At 52.9% G+C, this 24,634-nt stretch overlaps 2 protein-coding genes across 3 annotated transcripts in view; one reads left to right on the forward strand and one right to left on the reverse strand.

Moving 5' to 3' along the window:
• Window positions 1–214: 214 nt before the first annotated feature.
• LOC138257222 (serine/arginine repetitive matrix protein 2-like) overlaps window positions 215–24,634 on the reverse strand; it is an 81,003-nt gene continuing 56,583 nt past the window's right edge. Inside the window, exon 4 of the mRNA XM_069205893.1 lies at window positions 215–339. Within this exon, the coding sequence (XP_069061994.1) occupies window positions 215–339 (125 nt within the window). The remainder of the gene's footprint in view (window positions 340–24,634) is intronic.
• Window positions 16,701–24,634, forward strand: part of TLN1 (talin 1) — a 687,540-nt gene continuing 679,606 nt past the window's right edge. Inside the window, exon 1 of one of the 2 annotated variants that reach the window (XM_069205713.1) lies at window positions 16,701–16,864. The gene's annotated coding sequence lies outside the window, so the exon portion shown is untranslated. The remainder of the gene's footprint in view (window positions 16,865–24,634) is intronic. The other variant, XM_069205712.1, reaches the window with a different exon arrangement.

The following is a 24,634-nucleotide window of genomic DNA, read 5'->3' on the forward strand; positions in this document are numbered from 1 at the left end:
CGGAGGGGCCTCCCGTGTGTTCTGGCTCCAGTAGCTGTTCCGGCGTGTGGGGGCGGTCACTGCTTGGTTGAGAAAGTTCTGTGTCAGATGCCTTTTTATTCTAGGAGGTCATCGGTTCCTCAAGCATTCGAATCACTTGCCTGCAATGTGGTCCTCAGGGGCGAAATATCGTTGCCCCGCTGCAGGCCCTCAGGTTTCCGTCCTTTATGACTTTTTAGTTCCGCTCCGATCTCGGGCCCTCGTGTGTTGTCCTCGTGGTCGCAGGCCGCTTCGACTCACGGCTTAGGGTCCGGCCATAGCCCGGTAAGGGACGCCCCGGCCCTCCCTTCTTCTTCTGACCTGCGAAAGTATAGCGCTATCCAGTTATTGAAAGCGCCAGGAAATCCACCGCCGGCATGTCCAGCACCCCAGATCCGCAGGGCCCGATCTTACTTCCAGGCTCCGGACAGAGTCCGTGCAGTCAGAGAGGTCCTGAGTCGCGCGTCTCCTCCTTCTCGTAGCCGCTCCCGTTTACAGTTCAGGGGTCGGGTGTGGTTCGGGAGGTCACAAGGCCACTTCTGTATATATTTAAAGAGTTCCTTGCTCCTCCAGTGCCAAGGCCCAGAGCCCGGAGCCCCGGCCCTGAGCGCGGCCCTCGCGGCTGCAGCGCCGATTCACCTCTGCGGAGCGCCGAGGGTCCATTCTCGGCGCCTTCGGCTCGTCAAGCCTCACCCGTTCCATTTCAAGCCTCGGGGGAGTGGGATGCCCCCTCGCCCACCTTGATTTGAGTCGGATTAACCGGACGCGGTGCGGAGCTCTAAAAGCTCACGTCCGCCATGTTTGGCAGCTTGGCCACGCCCCCAAGGCACAGTGAGGTCTTTGATTAAAAAACTTTATCTTAAACTCAATACCATTTTTAATTCCTTAATTCTGGCTGACTCCAGGTTTCTAGACAGCAGTGCAGCAAAACAACTCCCAATTTTCCTAGAAGATAATCCGATCTTCAATGATGTGCAAGTAGGATTTAACTCAAAATGTATATTAATTAGCCATGACTGCAGCCTTAGATGATCTATGGATGTCAGCAGACTCAAATGATACTGGCGCCTGGATCTTGCTAGATATATTAGCTGCATCAGATACGGTCCACCACAAGGACTACTTTCCCAATGTACTGCATGCAGACTGTTGGGAAGTGTATTCAACTGGTTCTCCTCTTTTTTTAAAGGACAGAACCCAGAAAGTCACTATGTGACCTTTTACATCACCACTGCCGGCAATAGGCTCAATATTGTCCCCATGCCTTTTTAACATCAATGCTCAACATCACTTTAAGCTGATCAGGAAAAGTGAATTACATTTCTAAACATATGCTGATAGCACACAGAAAGCTGTTTCACTTAACAAGGGTATTTTCCAACCTGGAGGACATACCTCTGCAAAATAAAAGTTTGGATGGATAAAAATTGGCTGAAAATTAAATGGTGTTGACAAAACTAAAGTTCTAGTGCATTAATTTTGGTCCCTGTCTCCCACCCTCCACCTCTGCTAAAAGCCTATTGAGTGCCCAATTATCTCAGCCTGCACTTGTCAGATGCAGAAAGTTAAACTCATTCCCCAACTACTATCCATTGAAAGCACAAGAGGCCTAATTGGCATAAGGTTTTTATTTAGGGTGCAAAGATCAGCACACAGTCGTATGTCGCCATCTTTTTTTAAAACAATAACTATGGTACTGACCCATACAGAAGGCCAGCCTCTTTGCTGATACTTTCATTCACAATTTGATCAAGCAATTTTTGTAACTCTGTTCTGATACTGATAGGTACTGGGCAAACTATGAACTACTGGAATTGAGTTTTTATTTTTTATTTGATCGAATGTGTATAGTAGTTTATGCACCCAAAAGAAGTATTGAATAGTTCAAGATATGCCTGACAAATGCTATCCACAGACAATTTATCCTGAAGTAGAACCATGGAAATAGGAATGTTACCCACACACAGTGGAGGATCTGCCGCAGGTACCAGTATGAGCCCTAACTTGGCTAAATCACGCGATCCAATGATGTGTCTATTTTAATGGCAACATACATTTTTGTAGAATCACTCCTGCCTAAACAGCATATTTTTTCTTCAAAGTAACCAACCATATCTACATCTTGATCCCCATATGCTTTGAGATGAACATCAGTTTTTTCTAATTTCAACATTCCTCTTCAATCAAAATTGAATAATGTGTCTGAAATAACTGTATTTAGAGCTCCTAAGTCACACATCATGTTAATAGTGTGCAAATTTCCCAGGTCTTTGATCCTTACATCTGAATTTTTATCAATCTCTAAACTGAGAACCAAATTAGAAAAATACAGTACATTCTCATTTTCTTTTAACGCAATACTATGTACCTTAAGATTTGTACGACTTTTACATACACTGTAAAAATGGCCTAATTTTTTACAGTTAATTAAAAATTGTCCTTGAGATGGGCATTGTGGTGACTAGCCTAAATGTGTTTTAGAACCACATCTAAAACAAAACTGCTTTCTCTTCATATAGTTAAATTTAACACTCTTATCCTTGATGCAAACTAACTCTACATGTTCTTCCTCATTAATTGCATTTACAGAACTCGAGGATGAATTAGTACATTCTTGTGAAATAATACGTGATGATACCAAAAATCTCTCAATACTTTTTGCTAAAGGTATGACTTCACTTAACGACGGATCCCTGCAACTCAACAGCCTCTCTTGAATTTTTTTTAATAATAACTATAGACAAATTGATCACGTAAGAAAGTTTCTAGCACTGCACCAAAATGACAAGTCGTTGCTGAAGCTCTTAAGGCTGAAATTAAATCTTCTACAGTTTTATGTGGAGATTTTTCAGAGTGCTGAAACTTTAATCCATTGGTTTGTTTTGCTCACCATGCCACCACAGTTTGGACCCAGCTATAAGCAAACCAGTCTTGACCGAATGTATGATGGAACAACGACTGCATTGTTACCACAGGGTTGCAGGGCATATTCTGGATGGGGTGTTTACACGAGCTACTCAACAGGTGGAGGTAACCATGATATAGTTGAGTTGGACGGATCATTATTTGCTGAAATTTAAACTCGCCTCAAAGAATGTTGGTGTTGCTAACGTGGAAATGAACAAGGTAGTCAGGTTATGGAAACAGGTTAAAGTAGAGGAATTAGGCCCAGCCTTAGAAGCTGGCTGGGATAAGGCTAAAACTATGGCCTTGCCCCTGATTGACAGCTTTCTGAAAGGAGTGGAAATGACCATGGGAGAAATGGTACCCCTTGTAACTAGAAGACCCAATAGTCAGAAGAAACCAGGTAACCCTTGGTTTACAAAAGACCTTAAACTCCTTCAAAGAAAGTACCAACAGCAGGAAAGACGGTGGAAACTTAATCCAGTACCTGAGGAAAGGGTGGCCCTTAAGTCCACCCTAAAGACCTATAAAGCAGCACAATTTATGGCTAAATCTAAATTTTATACTACCAAAGTAAAGGAGGCAATTAATGCCCCCAGGGAACTTTTTAGGACTATTAAGGCCCTAACTGTGCCCATGAAGCCTGCTGGTCTAGAAAACTCTCAGGATTTCTGTGACAAAGTTGCTTTTCACTTTGTAAATAAGATATTGCAAATACATAGCAACTTTGATACCCAGATCATTCCCGAAGTATTACCCCCCATGATAACTGAGAGTTCTACAGCAGATGGCCAGTCACTAATGTCATATGTCATTAATCATGTGGTAAACATCAGTTTATGGTCAATTAAAATGCTCAGAAAAATCTTCCCCTATCTGTTACATGAATGGAGAGTATCTGCTATCCTGGCACTGGTGATGTCCAAGATAGACTACTGTAATGCACTGTTCCTTAATCTGGATAAGGGGCTGATAAAAAGACTCCAATTAGTTCAAAATTTCACTGTCAGAGCGATCCTTAATCTCCTGCGATGCATATCAGCTAGAGAGAGTCTTAGGAAATTACATTGGTTACCAGTGGCGCAGCGTATCCAGTTTAAGTCGCTCTGTCTCACTTTTAAGGCAGTTCATGGAACAGGACCACAGTACTTGACTTCCAGACTCCTCCTGCATGTACCTAAAAGAGCCTGAGGTCTTCCCAAGCTCACTTGATTAAGGTCCCTCGCACACATAAAGCCAAATGGGGAGACAAAGCTTTTACAGTGGCTGCAGCCAGAGGATGGAACTCTCTCCCTCTGAATATTAGACAAGAACCAGGTTATATGAAATTTAGGAAAATGGTAAAAACTTGGCTCTTTCCTCACTAACTTTTTTGGTACATCAAGATCAGGGTTTTGAATTAGTTTGTTTTTTCTTTACTGGATGTTTTTCTATCTTTATTATTCCTGTTATTTTTTTATTCTCTTTTTATTTTTTACTACGTGCTTTCTTCCCAGCGCTTCGATGCTCTTTGAGTAGGAACGCATTACATTACTGTGAGAAAGTAGCCTCTTTCTAGCCTTGTTACCCCCACTTTGGGCCTGTTTGTGAGTGTATGTCAGGGTATTTTCACTGTCTCACTGGGATCCTGCTAGCCAGGGCCCAGTGCTCATAGTGAAAACCCTATGTTTTCAGTATGTTTGTTATGTGTCACTGGGACCCTGCTAGTCAAGACCCCAGTGCTCATAAGTTTGTGACCTATAGGTATGTGTTCCCTGTGTGATGCTTAACTGTCTCACTGAGGCTCTGCTAACCAGAACCTCGGTGGTTATGCTCTCTCATTTCTTTCAAATTGTCACTAACAGGCTAGTGACCAATTTTACCAATTTACATTGGCTTACTGGAACACCCTTATAATTCCCTAGTATATGGTACTAAGGTACCCAGGGTATTGGGGTTCCAGGAGATCCCTATGGGCTGCAGCATTTATTTTGCCACCCATAGGGAGCTCTGACAATTCTTACACAGGCCTGCCACTGCAGCCTGAGTGAAATAACGTCCACGTTATTTCACAGTCATTTTACACTGCACTTAAGTAACTTATAAGTCACCTATATGTCTAACCTTTACCTGGTAAAGGTTAGGTGCAAAGTTACTTAGTGTGAGGGCACCCTGGCACTAGCCAAGGTGCCCCCACATTGTTCAGGGCCAATTCCCCGGACTTTGTGAGTGCGGGGACACCATTACATGTGTGCACTACATATAGGTCACTACCTATATGTAGCTTCACAATGGTAACTCCGAATATGGCCATGTAACATGTCTATGATCATGGAATTGCCCCCTCTATGCCATCCTGGCATAGTTGGCACAATCCCATGATCCCAGTGGTCTGTAGCACAGACCCTGGTACTGCCAGACTGCCTTTCCTGGGGTTTCACTGCAGCTGCTGCTGCTGCCAACCCCTCAGACAGGTTTCTGCCCTCCTGGGGTCAAGCCAGGCTTGTCCCAGGATGGCAGAACAAAGGACTTCCTCTGAGAGAGGGTGTTACACCCTCTCCCTTTGGAAAATGGTGTGAAGGCAGGGGAGGAGTAGCCTCCCCCAGCCTCTGGAAATGCTTTCTTGGGCACAGATGTGCCCAATTCTGCATAAGCCAGTCTACACCGGTTCAGGGGACCCCTTAGCCCTGCTCTGGCGCGAAACTGGACAAAGGAAAGGGGAGTGACCACTCCCCTGACCTGCACCTCCCCTGGGAGGTGTCCAGAGCTCCTCCAGTGTGCTCCAGACCTCTGCCATCTTGGAAACAGAGGTGCTGCTGGCACACTGGACTGCTCTGAGTGGCCAGTGCCACCAGGTGATGTCACAGACTCCTTCTGATAGGCGCCTTCCGGTGTTGCTAGCCTATCCTCTCTCCTAGGTAGCCAAACCCTCTTTTCTGGCTATTTAGGGTCTCTGTCTCTGGGGAAACTTTAGATAACGAATGCAAGAGCTCATCAGAGTTCCTCTGCATCTCTCTCTTCACCTTCTGCCAAGGAATCGACTGCTGACCGCGCTGGAAGCCTGCAAAACTGCAACAAAGTAGCTAAGACGACTACTGCAACTCTGTAACGCTGATCCTGCCGCCTTCTCGACTGTTTTCCTGGTGGTGCATGCTGTGGGGGTAGTCTGCCTCCTCTCTGCACTAGAAGCTCCGAAGAAATCTCCCGTGGGTCGACGGAATCTTCCCCCTGCAACCGCAGGCACCAAAAAGCTGCATTACCGGTCCCTTGGGTCTCCTCTCAGCACGACGAGCGAGGTCCCACGAATCCAGCAACTCTGTCCAAGTGACTCCCACAGTCCAGTGACTCTTCAGTCCAAGTTTGGTGGAGGTAAGTCCTTGCCTCACCTCGCTAGACTGCATTGCTGGGAACCGCGACTTTTGCAGCTACTCCGGCCCCTGTGCACTTCCGGCAGAAATCCTTTGTGCACAGCCAAGCCTGGGTCCACGGCACTCTAACCTGCATTGCACGACTTTCTAAGTTGGTCTCCGGCGACGTGGGACTCCTTTGTGTAACTTCGGGTGAGCACCGTTTCACGCATCCTCGTAGTGCCTGTTTCTGGCACTTCTCTGGGTGCTACCTGCTGCTGAGAGGGCTCCTTGTCTTGCTCGACGTCCCCTCTCCCTCCTGACGCAATTTGCGACATCCTGGTCCCTCCTGGGCCATAGCAGCATCCAAAAACGCTAACCGCACGATTTGCAGCTAGCAAGGCTTGTTGGCGTTCTTTCGGCGGGAAAACACTTCTGCACGACTCTCCACGGCGAGAGGGATCCGTCCACCAAAGGGGAAGTCTCTAGCCCTTTTCGTTCCTGCAGAAACCTCAGCTTCTTCTGTCCAGTAGAAGCTTCTTTGCACCCACAGCTGGCATTTCCTGGGCATATGCACATCTCCGACTTGCTTGTGACTTTTGGACTTGGTCCCCTTGTTCCACAGGTACCCTAGATTGGAAATCCATCGTTGTTGCATTGTTGGTTTGTGTATTTCCTGCATTATTCCTCTATCACAACTTCTTTGTCCTTGGGGGAACTTTAGTGCACTTTGCACTCACTTTTCAGGGTCTTGGGGTGGGCTATTTTTCTAACCCTCACTATTTTCTAATAGTCCCAGCGACCCTCTACAAGGTCACATAGGTTTGGGGTCCATTCGTGGTTCGCATTCCACTTTTGGAGTATATGGTTTTTGTTGCCCCTATCCCTATGTGTCCCCATTGCATCCTATTGTAACTATACATTGTTTGCACTGTTTTCTCAATCAATCAATCAATCATTCGCATTTATAAAGCGCGCTACTCACCCATAAAGGGTCTCAAGGCGCTGGAGGGGGGGGGGGGTCAGTGCTCGAAGAGCCAGGTCTTGAGCTGCCTTCTGAAGGAGAGGTGATCAGGTATGGTGCGAAGGTGGCTGGGCAGAGAGTTCCAGGTCTTCGCTGCCAGGAAAGAGAAGGATCTTCCTCCGGCGGTGGCTTTGCGGATGCGGGGTATGGCTGCCAGGGCCTGTCCGGTAGAGCGTAGGGTGCGCGGAGGAGTGTAGAAGGAGACGCGGTTGTTGATGAGTTTGGGTCCGAGGTTGTGAAGGGCTTTGTGTGCGTGGGTGAGGAGTCTGAAGGTGATTCTTTTGTTGACAGGGAGCCAATGGAGTCTCTTCAGGTGTCCGGAGATGTAGTGGTGGCGGGGTATGTCCAGGATGAGTCGTGCGGCAGCGTTCTGGATCCGTTGAAGTTTCCTCTGCAGCTTGGAGGTGATGCCGGCGTGCAGAGTGTTCCCGTAGTCCAAGCGGCTGGTGACGAGGGCGTGGGTGACGGTCTTCCTGGTGTCGGTGGGGATCCAGCGGAAGATTTTGCGGAGCATGCGGAGGGTGTTGAAGCATGCCGAGGTCACAGAGTTGACCTGTCTGGTCATGGAGAGGGATGAGTCCAGGATGAAGCCGAGGTTGCGTGCGTGGTCGGTGGGTTGGGGAGTGCTGCCAAGAGCGGGGGGCCACCAGGAGTCGTCCCATGCGGTGGGAGTGGGGCCGAGGATGAGGACCTCCGTCTTATCTGTGTTCAGTTTCAGCCGGCTGTCTGTCATCCAGTTCGCTACTTCCTTCATGCCGTCATGTAGTCTGGTCCTTGCTGAGGTGGGGTCGTTGGTGAGGGATAAGATGAGCTGGGTGTCGTCGGCGTAGGATATGAGGTCGAGTCCGTGTTTGCGTGCGATGTTCGCCAGGGGGGTCATGTAGACGTTGAAGAGAGTGGGGCTGAGGGAGGATCCTTGGGGTACGCCGCAGATGATCTCCGTGGCTGTGGATCTGAAGGGGGGCAGGCGGACTCTCTGCGTCCTTCCGGAGAGGAAGGAGACGATCCATTCCAGGGCCTTGTCTCTGATGCCGGCGTTGCTGAGGCGGCATATCAGGGTGCGGTGGCAGACCGTGTCGAAGGCTGCAGAGAGGTCCAGGAGTATGAGGGCCACGGTTTCTCCCTTGTCGGTCAGGGCTCGGATGTCGTCCGTGGCTGCGATGAGGGCGGTTTCGGTGCTGTGGTTGGCCCTGAAACCGAACTGTGTGGGGTCGAGGGAGTCGTTGGTTTCCAGGGCGGTGGTGAGTTGAGCGTTGACGATTTTCTCAATCACTTTGGCGGGGAACAGTAGGAGAGAGATGGGCCGGAAGTTTAAGACTATACTGCATATTTTTGGTATTGTGTACATATATCTTGTGTATATTTCCTATCCTCTCACTGAGGGTACACTCTGAGATACTTAGGCATATTGTCATAAAAATAAAGTACCTTTATTTTTAGTATAACTGTGTATTGTGTTTTCTTATGATATTGTGCAAGTGACACTTGTGGTACTGTAGGAGCTTCACTCGTCTCCTAGTTCAGCCTAAGCTGCTCCACGCATGCCTTTACAACGATTTTTCTTCGAAAAAGCAAGCCTAGTAAAGGCATGTCTGGGAGCAGCATGCGTGGTTCTGGCATGCGACCCCTCAACTGTCCGAAGGCCCAGAAGTAACCCACCCTTAATCCTAAAACTACCCCACCCGCACCCCTAAAACAAAACTACCCCGGATACCTTCCACCCACCCTGAGCCGTAAACCCTTCCCCGACCTCACTCACCTGCCCTAAAAATAACCGACCCCCCCACACCACCCCAAAAAAACAAACTACCCTGACCCCTCCACCCCCAAAAACCAAACTACCCCGGCCCCTCACCCCCAAAAACACTAACTACCCCGACCCCCCACCCCAAAAACCAATCTACCCTGACTCCCCACCCCTAAAAACCAAACTACCCCGACCCCCCACCCCCAAAAGCACTAACTAGCCGACCCCACCAAAAACGAAACTATCCCGATCGCCCAACCTGACCCCCAAAAACCAAACTACCCTTACCCACCCACCCCCCAAAAAAAAAAAACACCCCGATTCCCCCACCCCCAAATAACAAACTACCCTGATTCCTACCCCCAAAAACAAAAGCACCTGATCCACCAACCCCCAAAACAAAACTACCCGACCTCCCACCCCCCCTAAATACAGAACTGCCCCGATCCCCCGCCCCTAAAAACCAGAACTGTAGGAGGCTGGACTGGCTTGTAGTGAGTACCAAGGGGTACTTGCACCTTGCACCAGGCCCAGTTATCCCTTATTAGTGTATAGGGTGTCTAGCAGCTTAGGCTGATAGATAATGGTAGCTTAGCAAAGCAGCTCAGGCTGAACTAGGAGACGTGTGAAGCTACTACAGTACCACTTAGTGTCATATGCACAATATCATAAGAAAACACAATACACAGTTATACTAAAAATAAAGGTACTTTATTTTTATGACAATATGCCAAAGTATCTTAGAGTGTACCCTCAGTGAGAGGATAGGAAATATACACAAGATATATATACACAATAGCAAAAATATGCAGTATAGTCTTAGAAAACAGTGCAAACAATGTATAGTTACAATAGGATGCAATGGGGAAACATAGGGATAGGGGCAACACAAACCATATACTCCAGAAGTGGAATGCGAACCACGAATGGACCCCAAACCTATGTGACCTTGTAGAGGGTCGCTGGGACTATTAGAAAATAGTGAGAGTTAGAAAAATAACCCTCCCCAAGACCCTGGAAAGTGAGTGCAAAGTGCACCAAAGTTCCCCTAAGGACAAAATAGTCGTGTTAGAGGGAGAATGCAAGGAAAACACAAATCAGCAATGCAACAACGATGGATTCCTGTCTGAGGGTACCTGTGGAACAAGGGGACCAAGTCCAAAAGTCACAAGCAGCTCGGAGATGGGCAGATGCCCAAGAAATGCCAGCGGTTGGTGCAAAGAAGCTCTTACTAGGCTGAAGAACTGTGAATACTGCAGGAACGACAAGGGCTAGAGACTTCCCCTTTGGAGGATGGATCCCCCACGCCTTGGAGAGTCGTGCAGAAGTGTTTTCCCGCCGGATGGACGCCAACAAGCCTTGCTACACGCAAATCGTGCGTTTGGCGTTTTTGGACGCTGCTGGGGCCCAGGAGGGACCAGGAGGTCGCAAATTGGACCTGCAGAGAGAGGGGACGTCGAGCAAGACAAAGAGCCCTCACTGAAGCAGGTAGCACCCGGAGAAGTGCCAGAAACAGGCACTACGAGGATGCGTGAAACGGTGCTCGCCGAAGTTGCACAAAGGAGTCCCACGTCGCCGGAGACCAACTTAGAAAGTCGTGCAATGCAGGTTAGAGTGCCGTGGACCCAGGCTTGGCTGTGCACGAAGGATTTCCGCCGGAAGTGCACAGGGGCCGGAGTAGCTTGCAAAGTCGCGGTTCCCAGCAATGCAGCCCAGCGAGGGGAGGCAAGGACTTACCTCCACCAAACTTGGGCTGAAGAGTCACTGGACTGTGGGGGTCACTTGGACGGTGTCGCTGGATTCGAGGGACCTCGCTCGTCGTGCTGAGAGGAGACCCAAGGGACCGGAAATGCAGCTTTTTGGTGCCTGCGGTTGCAGGGGGAAGATTCCGTCGACCCACGGGAGATTTCTTTGGAGCTTCTGGTGCAGAGAGGAGGCAGACTACCCCCACAGCATGCACAAGCAGGAAAACAGTCGAGAAGGCGGCAGGATCAGCGTTACAGAGTTGCAGTAGTCGTCTTTGCTACTATGTTGCAGGTTTGCAGGCTTCCAGCGCGGTCAGCGGTCGATTCCTTATCAGAAGGTGAAGAGGGAGATGCAGAGGAACTCGGCTGAGCTCATGCATTCGTTATCTGAAGTTTCCCCAGAGACAGAGACCCTAAATAGCCAGAAAAGAAGGTTTGGCTACCTAGGAGAGAGGAAAGGCTACTAACACCTGAAGGAGCCTATCACAAGGAGTCTCTGACGTCACCTGGTGGCACTGGCCACTCAGAGCAGTCCAGTGTGCCAGCAGCACCTCTGTTTCCAAGATGGCAGAGGTCTGGAGCACACTGGAGGAGCTCTGGACACCTCCCAGGGGAGGTGCAGGTCAGGGGAGTGGTCACTCCCCTTTCCTTTGTCCAGTTTCGCGCCAGAGCAGGGGCTAAGGGGTCCCTGAACCGGTGTAGACTGGCTTATGCAGAATTGGGCACATCTGTGCCCAACAAAGCATTTCCAGAGGCTGGGGGAGGCTACTCCTCCCCTGCCTTCACACCATTTTCCAAAGGGAGAGGGTGTCACACCCTCTCTCAGAGGAAGTTCTTTGTTCTGCCATCCTGGGCCAGGCCTGGCTGGACCCCAGGAGGGCAGCTGCCTGTCTGAGGGGTTGGCAGCAGCAGCAGCTGCAGAGAAACCCCAGGAAGGGCAGTATGGCAGTACCAGGGTCTGTGCTACAGACCACTGGGATCATGGAATTGTACCAACAATGCCAGGATGGCATAGAGGGGGCAATTCCATGATCATAGACATGTTACATGGCCATATTCGGAGTTACCATGGTGAAGCTACATATAGGTAGTGACCTATATGTAGTGCACGCGTGTAATGGTGTCCCCGCACTCACAAAGTTCAGTGAATTGACTCTGAACAATGTGGGGGCACCTTGGCTAGTGCCAGGGTGCCCTCACACTAAGTAACTTTGCACCTAACCTTTACCAGGTAAAGGTTAGACATATAGGTGACTTATAAGTTACTTAAGTGCAGTGTAAAATGGCTGTGAAATAACGTGGACGTTATTTCACTCAGGCTGCAGTGGCAGGCCTGTGTAAGAATTGTTAGAGCTCCCTATGGGTGGCAAAAGAAATGCTGCAGCCCATAGGGATCTCCTGGAACCCCAATACCCTGGGTACCTCAGTACCATATACTAGGGAATTATAAGGGTGTTCCAGTAAGCCAATGTAAATTGGTAAAAATGGTCACTAGCCTGTCAGTGACAATTTGGAAGTAATGAGAGAGCATAACCACTGAGGTTCTGGTTAGCAGATCCTCAGTGAGACAGTTAGGCACCACACAGGGAACATATACATGCACACCTATGAGCACTGGGGCCCTGTGTGACAGGGTCCCAGTGACACATACATATAGGCTACAAACTTATGAGCACTGGGGTCCTGACCAGCAGGATCCCAGTGACACATAACAAACATACTGAAAACATAGTGTTTTCACTATGAGCACTGAGGCCTGGCTATCAGGATCCCAGTGAGACAGTGAAAACAGTGACAAAACCCCGACATACACTCACAAACAGGCCAAAAGTGGGGGTAACAAGGCTAGAAAGAGGCTACCTTCTCACAAGAACTACCCTGATTCCCCCACCCCGCCTCTAAAAATACAAACTACCCTGACCACCCCCAGCCTCAAACCCTTAATCCACCCCTATCCCTAAAAACGACCGCAACCCAGACCCACTTACGCGACCGCGTCCTTCTCTCGCGATGCATTCTCCCTTTTTCTCTGCCTTAACTACGTATGTGCATTGTTCAGCACATGCGTGGTTAAAGCAGAGAAAAAGGGAATCGTTGTTAATGCAAGCGTGGTTCTGCTTGCGTTAACAACGTAGACCGTTGTAATGTTCCCCGTCTTGACCCTGTTCCCCATGGTAACAGTCCAGCCCAAACTGCCAGGCCAGGTCCTGCCTGGAGCAGACACAAGCATCCTGAGACCGGTTTTGGGGCATTACCCCACGTCAGCCAGGCTAGCTTGAATCCAGTCATGAATAAGCAGGCACATAAAATATTTACTGTTAAGTTGGTGTGCCTATCACCGAAGGCGCAGGCTTTTTAGCAAGATCCCATGTTGCTTGTCTGAAGGCTTGCCGTCCAGATAGAAGTGTTTGCAAACCTTCTGTCAAAATGGAGAGGGATGCTCTCAGGGTGCTCTTCAACCGCCGCCCCCACAGAAACAATCGCCGAGGGATTGGTGCGCTGACTTGGTACAGACACAAAAACTGCATTGGTCAGCAATGCACATGCGAGCACCCAATGGGAACTCTCCTGGTCCCAGACACTGCAGTGCTGTGTGCATACACTCCTGGGGTCTCCACCGCCGCAGAGGGAGGCAATCAATGATGTCCCAAGGAAAGGAAGCGATAGGTGACCCGCATCATCCACTACGGGTACCTTTTGGTGAATTATTTTTAAATTATTTTCCTAAAACTCGTCGCCAAATTGTTCTAAAGATGTTTCTCCCAAAAAATGTGATGCCACAAGACCAAGAGATTATGAGAAGACTTTATTCATGGCCAAGTATATACAGAGCCCACAGGAAACATGACCAGTTCAAGGAGAGTCAGTGGTAAACTACTCTAACCGCTGTCATTACATTACTGAGCAAACTACCATTACCTTGAACCAGCGCTTTAAATGGAGAAATGCAGATACTCACGTTCTACAGTACCTGCTTGCTCCTGAGAAGTGCCAGTATTCTCTCATACAATGTATTGTAGCAATGTGAGAAGTGCCAGTACTCTCCCATTAAATGTATCGCAGCCGCACTGAGAAGTGCAGGTACTCTCCCACTAAATGTATCGCAGCAATGTGAGAAGTGCAGGTTCTCTCCCATAAAAGGTATTGAAGCAGTGCTGAGAAGTGCAGTACTCTCCCATTAAATGTACTGCAGCAGTGTTGAGAAGTGCAGGTACTCTCCCATTAAATGTATTGTATTAAAGCTATCAAGTGCAGGTACTCTCCCATTAAATGTACTGCAGCAGCACTGAGCAGTGCAGCTACTCTCCCTTTCAAGTTAAAGAAGTGCAGGTACTCTCCCATTAAATGTATTGCAGCAGTGCTGAGAAGTGCAGCACTCTCCCATTAAATGTATCACAGTAGCGCTGGGAAGTGCAGGTACTCTCCCATTAAATGTACTGCAGCAGTGTTGAGAAGCGCAGGTACTCTCCCATTAAATGTACTGCAGCAGTGCTGGGAAATGCTAGTACTTTCCCATCAAATGTTTTGCAGCAGTGCTGAGGAATATATGCTGGAACAACGCATGCACCAACCGCAGATGCCTGAACAACGCGGTCGGAACAACGACCGCGTTGTTTCCACAAATGCCTTTACCACGCATGCCTTTACGATTTTTCATTGTAAAGGCATGACTAGTAAAGGCATATGTGGAACGGCATGCATGGTTTTCGCATGCCATCTCCCCCACCCGCCCTAAAAATACAACTACCCTGATACCCCCACCCACCCTGAGCCCTAAAACATACCCCAACCGGCCCTAAAAATCAACCAACCGCACCCCCAAAAATAAAAGTACCCCGCCCTTAAAAACTAAAATTACCCCGACCCCCACCCCCAAAAACCAATGACCCCCGCACCCCCAAAAACCAAACTGCCCCAATCCACCCATCCCCAAAAACCAAACTATCCCAACCCCCCCACCTCCCACCCCCAAAAACACTAACTACCCGACCCCCACCCCCAAAAACAAAACTACCCTGATAACCCCATCCCAAAACCCTAACTACCCTGATCTCCTACCCCCAAAAACCTAACTACCCCGACCCCCACCCCAAAAACCAAACTACACCAACCCCCACCCCTAAAAAACCAAACTACCCAGATCCCCATCCCACCCTAAAAAACAATGAACCCCCACCCCAAAAACCAACCTATCCCCCACCCCCAAAAACCAAACTATCCCGACCCCACCCCAAAAACACTAACTACCCCAACCCCCCTGCCCCCAAAAGGAAACTACCCCGATCCCCCACCCCGCCCCAAAAACCAAACTACCCCGATCCCCCACCCAACCCCCAAACACCAAACTACCCAACCCCAAAACTAAACTACCTGACCCTCTACCCCAAAAAACTAAACTACTAGACCCCCACCACCAAAAACCATGGACCTCACCACCCCACCCCCAAAAACCAAAATACCCCGATCTCCCCACCCCAAAAACAAAAGTACCCTGACCCCCCGCCCCCCAAAACACAACTACCTGACCCTCCACCCCGCCTCTAAAAACAGAACTGCCCTGATCCCCCGCCCCTGAAAACCAGAACTACCCTGATCCCCGCACCCCTAAAAAAAAAAAATACCCGACCTCCCCCACTCCAAGCCCTCAATCCACTCCTACTCCTAAAAACTACCCCCAACACTGCCCCAGCCCCACTTACCTGAGGCGTCCTCTCCCAATGCTGACTCCCTTTTTCTCTGCCTTAACCACGCATGTGCGTTGTTCAGCACATGCATGGTTAAGGCAGAGAAAAAGGGAGTCATTAACGCAAGCGCGATCCGGCTTGCATTAACCACAATGACGTGGTTCTGGAGTCGTTGTTCTGGATGTTCCCCGTGCTGAGAAGTGAAAGTACTCGCCCATTAAATGTAGTGCAGTAGTGCCGAGAAGTGCAGGTACTCTCCCATTAAATGTACTTCAGCAGTACTGAGAAGTCCTGGTACTCTCCCATTTAATGTATTGTAGCAGTGCTGACAAGTGAAGGCACTCTCCCATTAAAGGTATTGATGCAGTGCTGAGAAGTGCAGGTACTCTCCCATTAAATGTCCTGCAGCAGTGCTGAGAAGTGCAGGTACTCTCCCATTAAATGTATTGAAGCAGTGCTGAGAAGTGCAGGTACTCTCTTATTAAAGGTATTGTAGCAGTGCTGAGAAGTGCAGTACTCTCCCATGAAATGTATTGTAGCAGTGCTGACAAGTGAAGGCACTCTCCTATTAAAGGTATTGATGCAGTGCTGAGAAGTGCAGGTACTCTCCCATTAAATGTCCTGCAGCAGTGCTGAGAAGTGCAGGTACTCTCCCATTAAATGTCCTGCAGCAGTGCTGAGAAGTGCAGGTACTCTCCCATTAAAGGTATTGTAGCAGTGCTGAGAAGTGCAGTACTCTCCCATGAAATGTATTGCAGCAGTGCTTCGGAAGTGCAGGTACTCTCCCATTAAAGGTACTGCAGCAGCGCAGGTACTCTCCCATGAAATGTATTGCAGCAGCGCTGGGAAGCGCAGGTACTCTCCCATGAAATGTATTGCAGCAGCGCAGGTACTCTCCCATTAAAGGTATTTCAGCAGTGCTGGGAAGCGCAGGTACTCGCCCTTTCCAGTTAAATAAGCGCAGGTACTCCGTACCGGACAGCACCGGCCCACTTAAAGCCCTGCCTGGGACCTGAGCGCGCGGCTGTACCGACGCAGGGACCAGGTGCGGATTGGCAGAAGATACATTGTGCTCGAGCGGCGCGCGCAGGCGCGGCACGCGCACACTCCGAGAATGGAACCACATACAACCTTACACGTCCCCGCGCCTGGGTGCCGCGCATGCGCGCAGGCTTCCTGCCAGGAACCAAGATGGCGGCGCGGGCGTCCCCCTGCCCCGGGGTCATGCGCATGCGCCGCGGCCGCCGCCTCGCCCTGCGCTGAAGTTCGCCTGCGGGAGCAGCGAGAGTCGGGGGCGGGACAGAGAGTCTCTCGGGCGGGGCAGGGCGGGAAGGAAGCGGGCGCAGCACCGGAGGAGCGGAGCCAGCGGACGGGGAGCGGCGGACACCGGGGGAGAGCAGCTGCGCCCCCTGCAGGTGGGACCCGAGGCGCTGGGGGGGCGGCGCTGAGTCTGCTGGGGTCTGAGGGCAGTATCTGTCCTGGCAGTGTGTGAGGGGCAGAGCTCAGGGCAGTGTCCAGCCTGGCAGAGTGTGAGAGGGCAGAGTGAGAGAGGGCAGTATCCAGCCTGGCAGAGTGAGAGAGGGCAGTATCCAGCCTGGCAGGGTGTGAGGGGCAGAGCTCAGGGCAGTGTCCAGCCTGGCAGAGTGTGAGAGGGCAGTATCTCTCCTGGCAGGGTGTGAGGGGCAGAGCTCAGGGCAGTGTCCAGCCTGGCAGAGTATGATAGGGCAGTGTCCAGCCTGGCAGAGTGTGAGAGGGCAGTATCTCTCCTGGCAGGGTGTGAGGGGCACAGCTCAGGGCAGTATCCAGCCTGGCAGGGTGTGTGAGGGCAGTATCCAGCCTGGCAGGGTATGAGAGGGTAGTATCCAGCCTGGCGGGGTGTGAGAGGGTAGTATCCAGCCTGGCAGAGTGAGAGAGGGCAGTATCCAGCCTGGCGGGGTGTGTGAGGGCAGTATCCAGCCTGGCAGGGTGTGTGAGGGCAGTATCCAGCCTGGCAGGGTGTGTGAGGGCAGTATCCAGCCTGGCAGGGTGTGTGAGGGCAGTATCCAGCCTGGCAGGGTGTGTGAGGGCAGTATCCAGCCTGGCAGGGTATGTGAGGGCAGTATCCAGCCTGGCAGAGTGTGAGAGGGCAGTATCCAGCCTGGCAGGGTGTGTGAGGGCAGTATCCAGCCTGGCAGAGTGTGAGAGGGCAGTATCCAGCCTGGCAGAGTGAGAGAGGGCAGTATCTCTCCTGGCAGGGTGTGAGGGGCAGTATCTCTCCTGGCAGGGTGTGAGAGGGCAGTATCTCTCATGGCAGGGTGTGAGGGGCAGAGCTCAGGGCAGTGTCCAGCCTGGCAGAGTGAGAGAGGGCAGTATCCAGCCTGGCAGGGTGTGTGAGGGCAGTATCCAGCCTGGCAGAGTGTGAGAGGGCAGTATCCAGCCTGGCAGGGTGTGTGAGGGCAGTATCTCTCCTGGCAGGGTGTGAGGGGCAGTATCTCTCCTGGCAGGGTGTGAGGGGCAGTATCTCTCCTGGCAGGGTGTGAGAGGGCAGTATCTCTCATGGCAGGGTGTGAGGGGCAGAGCTCAGGGCAGTGTCCAGCCTGGCAGAGTGAGAGAGGGCAGTATCCAGCCTGGCAGAGTGTGAGAGGGCAGTATCTCTCCTGGCAGGGTGTGAGGGGCAGAGCTCAGGGCAGTGTCCGGGGTGTGAGGGGGCAGGACTGGCAGAGCTCAGGGCAGTGTCCAGCCTGGCAGGGTGTGTGAGGGCAGTATCCAGCCTGGCAGGGTATGTGAGGGCAGTATCCAGCCTGGCAGGGTGTGTGAGGGCAGTATCCAGCCTGGCAGGGTGTGTGAGGGCAGTATCCAGCCTGGCAGGGTGTGTGAGGGCAGTATCCAGCCTGGCAGGGTATGTGAGGGCAGTATCCAGCCTGGCAGGGTGTGTGAGGGCAGTATCCAGCCTGGCAGAGTGAGAGAGGGCAGTATCCAGCCTGGCAGGGTGTGAGAGGGCAGTATCTCTCCTGGCAGGGTGTGAGGGGCAGAGCTCAGGGCAGTGTCCGGGGTGTGAGGGGGCAGGACTGGCAGAGCTCAGGGCAGTGTCCAGCCTGGCAGGGTGTGTGAGGGCAGTGTCCAGCCTGGCAGGGTGTGTGAGGGCAGTGTCCAGCCTGGCAGGGTGTGTGAGGGCAGTATCCAGCCTGGCAGGGTGTGTGAGGGCAGTATCCAGCCTGGCAGGGTGTGTGAGGGCAGTATCCAGCCTGGCAGGGTGTGTGAGGGCAGTATCCAGCCTGGCAGAGTGAGAGAGGGCAGTATCCAGCCTGGCGGGGTGTGAGAGGGTAGTATCCAGCCTGGCAGAGTGAGAGAGGGCAGTAGCCAGCCTGGCGGGGTGTGTGAGGGCAGTAGCCAGCCTGGCAGGGTGTGTGAGGGCAGTATCCAGCCTGGCAGGGTGTGTGAGGGCAGTATCCAGCCTGGCGGGGTGTGTGAGGGCAGTATCCAGCCTGGCAGGGTATGTGAGGGCAGTATCCAGCCTGGCGGGGCGTGAGAGGGTAGTATCCAGCCTGGCGGGGTGTGAGAGGGTAGTATCCAGCTTGGCAGAGTGTGATAGGGTAGAGCTCAGCCTGGGTAGAGGAGGACAGCATGGTAAGGGAGGCAAAGGCAGTATTCAGGCCGGGCAGTGGGGCCTGCGTAGACGACTGCATGGGGCTGGGACAATACTCATCCCGGGGAAGGACAGCAGAGGGGAGTGGGTGTGAAGGGCAGTACACTGCATGGGAGAGGAGCAGCATCACACCTGGAGAGGACAGCATGGGGAGCGAGTCACGGGCAGTACTCAGTCTTGGGAGAGAACTGCCTCGTTAAGGGTGGCAGGGGCAGTTCTCAGCTTGTGTAGATGACAGCAGGGATAAAGAGGGCAGGAGCAGGGCCTAGCCTGGGTAGATAACAGCAGAGATGAGGTGGGCACTTGCAGTCCCCAGCCCGGGTAGATGATAGGAGGGCAGAGGCAGTGCCCAGCCTGGGTAGATGATAGGAGGGCAGAGGCAGTGCCCAGCTTGGGTAGATTTCAGCAGGGATTAGGAGGGCAGGAGCAGTTCCCAACCTGTGTAGATGACAGCAGAGGTGAGTTGGGCACGTGCAGCGCACAGTGTGGGTAGATGACTGTAGGGATAAACTGGGCAGGAGCAGTGCCCAGCCTGGGTAGATGACAGCCATGAGCAGGTGGGCATGTGCAGTGCCCAGCCTGGGTAGATGACAGCAGGGATAAGGAGGGCAGGAGCAGTGCCCAGCCTGGGTAGATGACAGCAGAGGTGAGGTGGGCACGTGCAGCGCCCAGCCTGGGTATATGACAGGGATAAGGATGGCAGGAGCAGTGCCCAGCCTGGGTAGATGACTGCAGAGGTGAGGTGGGTAGGGGCAGTGCCCAGCATGGGAGAAGCAGTGAGGGCAGGAGAGGGGCAGTACCCAGCCTGGGAGAAGCAGTGAGGGCAGGAGAGGGGGCAGTACCCAGCATGGGAGAAGCAGTGAGGGCAGGAGAGGGGCAGTACTCAGCCTGGGCGAGGGCATGATGGAACAGAGACCGATGCCAGCCTAGGAAGAAGGCAGCCGTGGTGGTTGGGCAGGGGCAGTGCCAGTGCCAGCCTGAGTAGATAACGCCAGAGTTGAGCAACAGTTCCCAGGCTGCTGAGAGGGCAGTATGAGGCGGGGTTAGGGAGCGTGGACACGAGGAAGAGGGACAGTTCTCACCCCGGAGGGGGTAAGAGGAAGCGGGTCCTGTCCCCGGGGAGGGTGACGGGCAGGGACCGGGCGGATGGGGAAGAAGAGGCAGGGTGTAGTTCCAGGGTGGAGGAGGGGTGGAGGGACGTGCTCGCTGAGAGAGAGGGTGGACGAGTGGGAGGGTTTGGGGCAGTGTCAGGGGCAGTGGTGGCGTGGATCTAACACCTGGTCGGGGTGTTTTGGGTTATTGTTGATTGGTTGGCACTCGGGTGGATCTTGATGTGATATTATTGAGGTACCCGCTGGGTTGGTGAGAGGGCAGTTTGTGTGGAGGCCTGGTGGCCTTAAGGGCAGGGCAGTGGGGGTTCTTGATAGTGTGGGGATGTCCGGGGGCCTCGGGTGATTGATTAGCGGTGGGACTGCGCCCAGGGACGGCGGCTGAGTAGGTGGTGATAGGGCGCTGTTCAGGAGGGGGGCAGTTCTCGCGCTGTTCAGGAGGGGGCAGTTCTCGCGCTGTTCAGGGGGGCAGTTCTCTTGAGGTGTGGTACCAAGTGGGGAGAAGGCTGAAGATGGGGTATCACAGTGTCCAGGGGAGGCTGTTGTGCTGTTGCAGTGTGGCTGCATTGAGGTGTGACAGTGTCCAGGGGAGGCTGTTGTGCTGTTGCAGTGTCAGTGAGAGGGCAGTTTGGCTGCATTGAGGTGTGACAGTGTCCAGGGAAGGCTGTTGTGCTGTTGCAGTGTCAGTGAGAGGGCAGTTTGGCTGCATTGAGGTGTGACAGTGTCCAGGGGAGGCTGTTGTGCTGTTGCAGTGTCAGTGAGAGGGCAGTGTGGCTGCATTGAGGTGTGACAGTGTCCAGGAGAGGCTGTTGTGCTGTTGCAGTGTCAGTGAGAGGGCAGTGTGGCTGCATTGAGGTGTGACAGTGTCCAGGGGAGGCTGTTGTGCTGTTGCAGTGTCAGTGAGAGGGTATTGTGGCTGCATTGAGGTGTGACAGTGTCCAGGGAAGACTGTTGTGCTGTTGCAGTGTCAGTGAGAGGGCAGTTTGGCTGCATTGAGGTGTGACAGTGTCCAGGGGAGGCTGTTGTGCTGTTGCAGTGTCAGTGAGAGGGCAGTGCGGCTGCATTGAGGTGTGACAGTGTCCAGGGGAGGCTGCTGTGCTGTTGCAGTGTCAGTGAGAGGGTATTGTGGCTGCATTGAGGTGTGACAGTGTCCAGCAGAGGCTGTTGTGCTGTTGCAGTGTCAGTGAGAGGGCAGTGTGGCTGCATTGAGGTGTGACAGTGTCCAGGAGAGGCTGTTGTGCTGTTGCAGTGTCAGTGAGAGGCCAGTGTGGCTGCATTGAGGTGTGACAGTGTCCAGGGAAGATTGTTGTGCTGTTGCAGTGTCAGTGAGAGGGTATTGTGGCTGCATTGAGGTGTGACAGTGTCCAGGGAAGATTGTTGTGCTGTTGCAGTGTCAGTGAGAGGGTATTGTGGCTGCATTGAGGTGTGACAGTGTCCAGGAGAGGCTGTTGTGCTGTTGCAGTGTCAGTGAGAGGGTATTGTGGCTGCATTGAGGTGTGACAGTGTCCAGGGAAGACTGTTGTGCTGTTGCAGTGTCAGTGAGAGGGCTGTTTGGCTGCATTGAGGTGTGACAGTGTCCAGGAGAGGCTGTTGTGCTGTTGCAGTGTCAGTGAGAGGGCAGTGTGGCTGCATTGAGGTGTGACAGTGTCCAGGGGAGGCTGTTGTGCTGTTGCAGTGTCAGTGAGAGGGCAGTGTGGCTGCATTGAGGTGTGACAGTGTCCAGGGGAGGCTGTTGTGCTGTTGCAGTGTCAGTGAGAGGGCAGTGTGGCTGCATTGAGGTGTGACAGTGTCCAGGAGAGGCTGTTGTAGTGTCAGTGAGAGGGCAGTGTGGCTGCATTGAGGTGTGACAGTGTCAAGGGGAGGCTGCTGTGCTGTTGCAGTGTCAGTGAGAGGGCAGTGTGGCTGCATTGAGGTGTGACAGTGTCCAGCAGAGGCTGTTGTGCTGTTGCAGTGTCAGTGAGAGGGCAGTGTGGCTGCATTGAGGTGTGACAGTGTCCAGGGGAGGCTGTTGTGCTGTTGCAGTGTGAGTGAGAGGGCAGTGTGGCTGCATTGAGGTGTGACAGTGTCCAGCAGAGGCTGTTGTGCTGTTGCAGTGTGAGTGAGAGGGCAGTGTAGCTGCATTGAGGTGTGACAGTGTCCAGGGGAGGCTGTTGTGCTGTTGCAGTGTGAGTGAGAGGGCAGTGTGGCTGCATTGAGGTGTGACAGTGTCCAGCGGAGGCTGTTGTGCTGTTGCAGTGTGAGTGAGAGGGCAGTGTGGCTGCATTGAGGTGTGACAGTGTCCAGGGGAGGCTGTTGTGCTGTTGCAGTGTCAGTGAGAGGGCAGTGTGGCTGCATTGAGGTGTGACAGTGTCCAGGGGAGGCTGTTGGGCTGTTGCAGTGTCAGTGAGAGGGCAGTGTGGCTGCATTGAGGTGTGACAGTCTCCAGGGGAGGCTGTTGTGCTGTTGCAGTGTCAATGAGAGGCCAGTGTGGCTGCATTGAGGTGTGACAGTGTCCAGCGGAGGCTGTTGGGCTGTTGCAGTGTGAGTGAGAGGCCAGTGTGGCTGCATTGAGGTGTGACAGTGTCCAGGGGAGGCTGTTGGGCTGTTGCAGTGTGAGTGAGAGGGCAGTGTGGCTGCATTGAGGTGTGACAGTGTCCAGGGGAGGCTGTTGGGCTGTTGCAGTGTCAGTGAGAGGGCAGTGTGGCTGCATTGAGGTGTCACAGTGTCCAGCAGAGGCTGTTGTGCTGTTGCAGTGTCAGTGAGAGGGCAGTGTGGCTGCATTGAGGTGTGACAGTGTCCAGGGGAGGCTGTTGTGCTGTTGCAGTGTCAGTGAGAGGGCATCAGACAGAAAACAATCTGTTTGTAAAAGCGACAAGTACAGAACGTTGTGCTTCATTAATTCCAGACCAAGGGCTGAGCAGACACCACGAGGGTTTAAAAACGGGACGATATTCCCTTAACTACTGGAATATGTTGACATGTACTTGTGGATAATGCTAATATTCACCTTTTGTTATATGTGACTGTGTTTTGTTATTTGCCCGCTTAATTTGCTAAAACGCTACATGTGTCAGTGCTTGCTAATCAGTTAAGTACATGGAAAATCAACCATTTTAGTTCTTGTTTATTTTGAAAGCATAAAATAAATATGGATAAATGCCTATAAAATGACTGAAAATAAATATGGATAAATACAGACAGAAATGTGCTGCGTTAGAGCCAGGAACCATTGGGGGGGGGGGGTGTGTGCTGCGCTAGAGCCAGGAACCATGGGGGGGGGGGTGTGTGTGCTGTGCTAGAGCCAGGGACCATGGGGGGGTGTGTGTGCTGCGCTAGAGCCAGGGACCATGGGGGGGGGTGTGTGCTGCGCTAGAGCCAGGGACCATGGGGGGGTGAGTGTGCTGTGCTAGAGCCAGGGACCATGGGGGGTGTGTGTGTGCTGCGTTAGAGCCAGGGACCATGGGGGGTGTGTGTGTGCTGCGCTAGAGCCAGGGACCATGGGGGGGGGGGTGTGTGTGTGCTGCGCTAGAGCCAGGGACCATGGGGGGGGGTGTGTGTGTGTGCTGCGCTAGAGCCAGGGACCATGGGGGGTGTGTGTGTGCTGCGCTAGAGCCAGGGACCATGGGGGGGGCTGTGTGCTGCGCTAGAGCCAGGGACCATGGGGGGGGGTGTGCTGCGCTAGAGCCAGGGACCATGGGGGGGGGGTGTGTGCTGCGCTAGAGCCAGGGACCATGGGGGGGGTGTGTGGTGCGCTAGAGCCAGGGACCATGGGGGGGGGGGGTGTGTGGTGCGCTAGAGCCAGGGACCATGGGGGGGGGGTGTGTGGTGCGCTAGAGCCAGGGACCATGGGGGGGGGGGGGTGTGTGCTGCGCTAGAGCCAGGGACCATGGGGGGGATGTGTGTGCTGCGCTAGAGCCAGGGACCATGGGGGGGGTGTGTGTGCTGCGCTAGAGCCAGGGACCATGGGGGGGTGTGTGTGCTGCGCTAGAGCCAGGGACCATGGGGGGGTGTGTGTGCTGCGCTAGAGCCAGGGACCATGGGGGGGGTGTGTGTGCTGCGCTAGAGCCAGGGACCATGGGGGGGGGGTGTGCTGCGCTAGAGCCAGGGACCATGGGGGGGGTGTGTGTGCTGCGCTAGAGCCAGGGACTATGGGGGGGGTGTGTGCTGCGCTAGAGCCAGGGACCATGGGGGGGCTGCACTAGTGCCAGGGACCATTGGGTGTGTGTGTGTGTGTGCTGCGCTAGAGCCAGGGACCATGGGGGTGCTGCGCTAGAGCCAGGGACCATGGGGGTGCTGCGCTAGAGCCAGGGACCATTGGGGGGGGTGCTGCGCTAGAGCCAGAGACCATGGAGGGTGTGTGTGCTGCGCTAGAGCCAGGGACCATGGGGGCGGGTGCTGCGCTAGAGCCAGGGACCATGGAGGGGCTGCACTAGTGCTAGGGACCATTGGGGGTGCGTGTGCGCTGCGCTAGA

Source organism: Pleurodeles waltl, chromosome 1_2 (genome assembly GCF_031143425.1).
Source record: "Pleurodeles waltl isolate 20211129_DDA chromosome 1_2, aPleWal1.hap1.20221129, whole genome shotgun sequence".
In the NCBI taxonomy this organism is placed as follows: Eukaryota; Metazoa; Chordata; class Amphibia; order Caudata; family Salamandridae; genus Pleurodeles; species Pleurodeles waltl.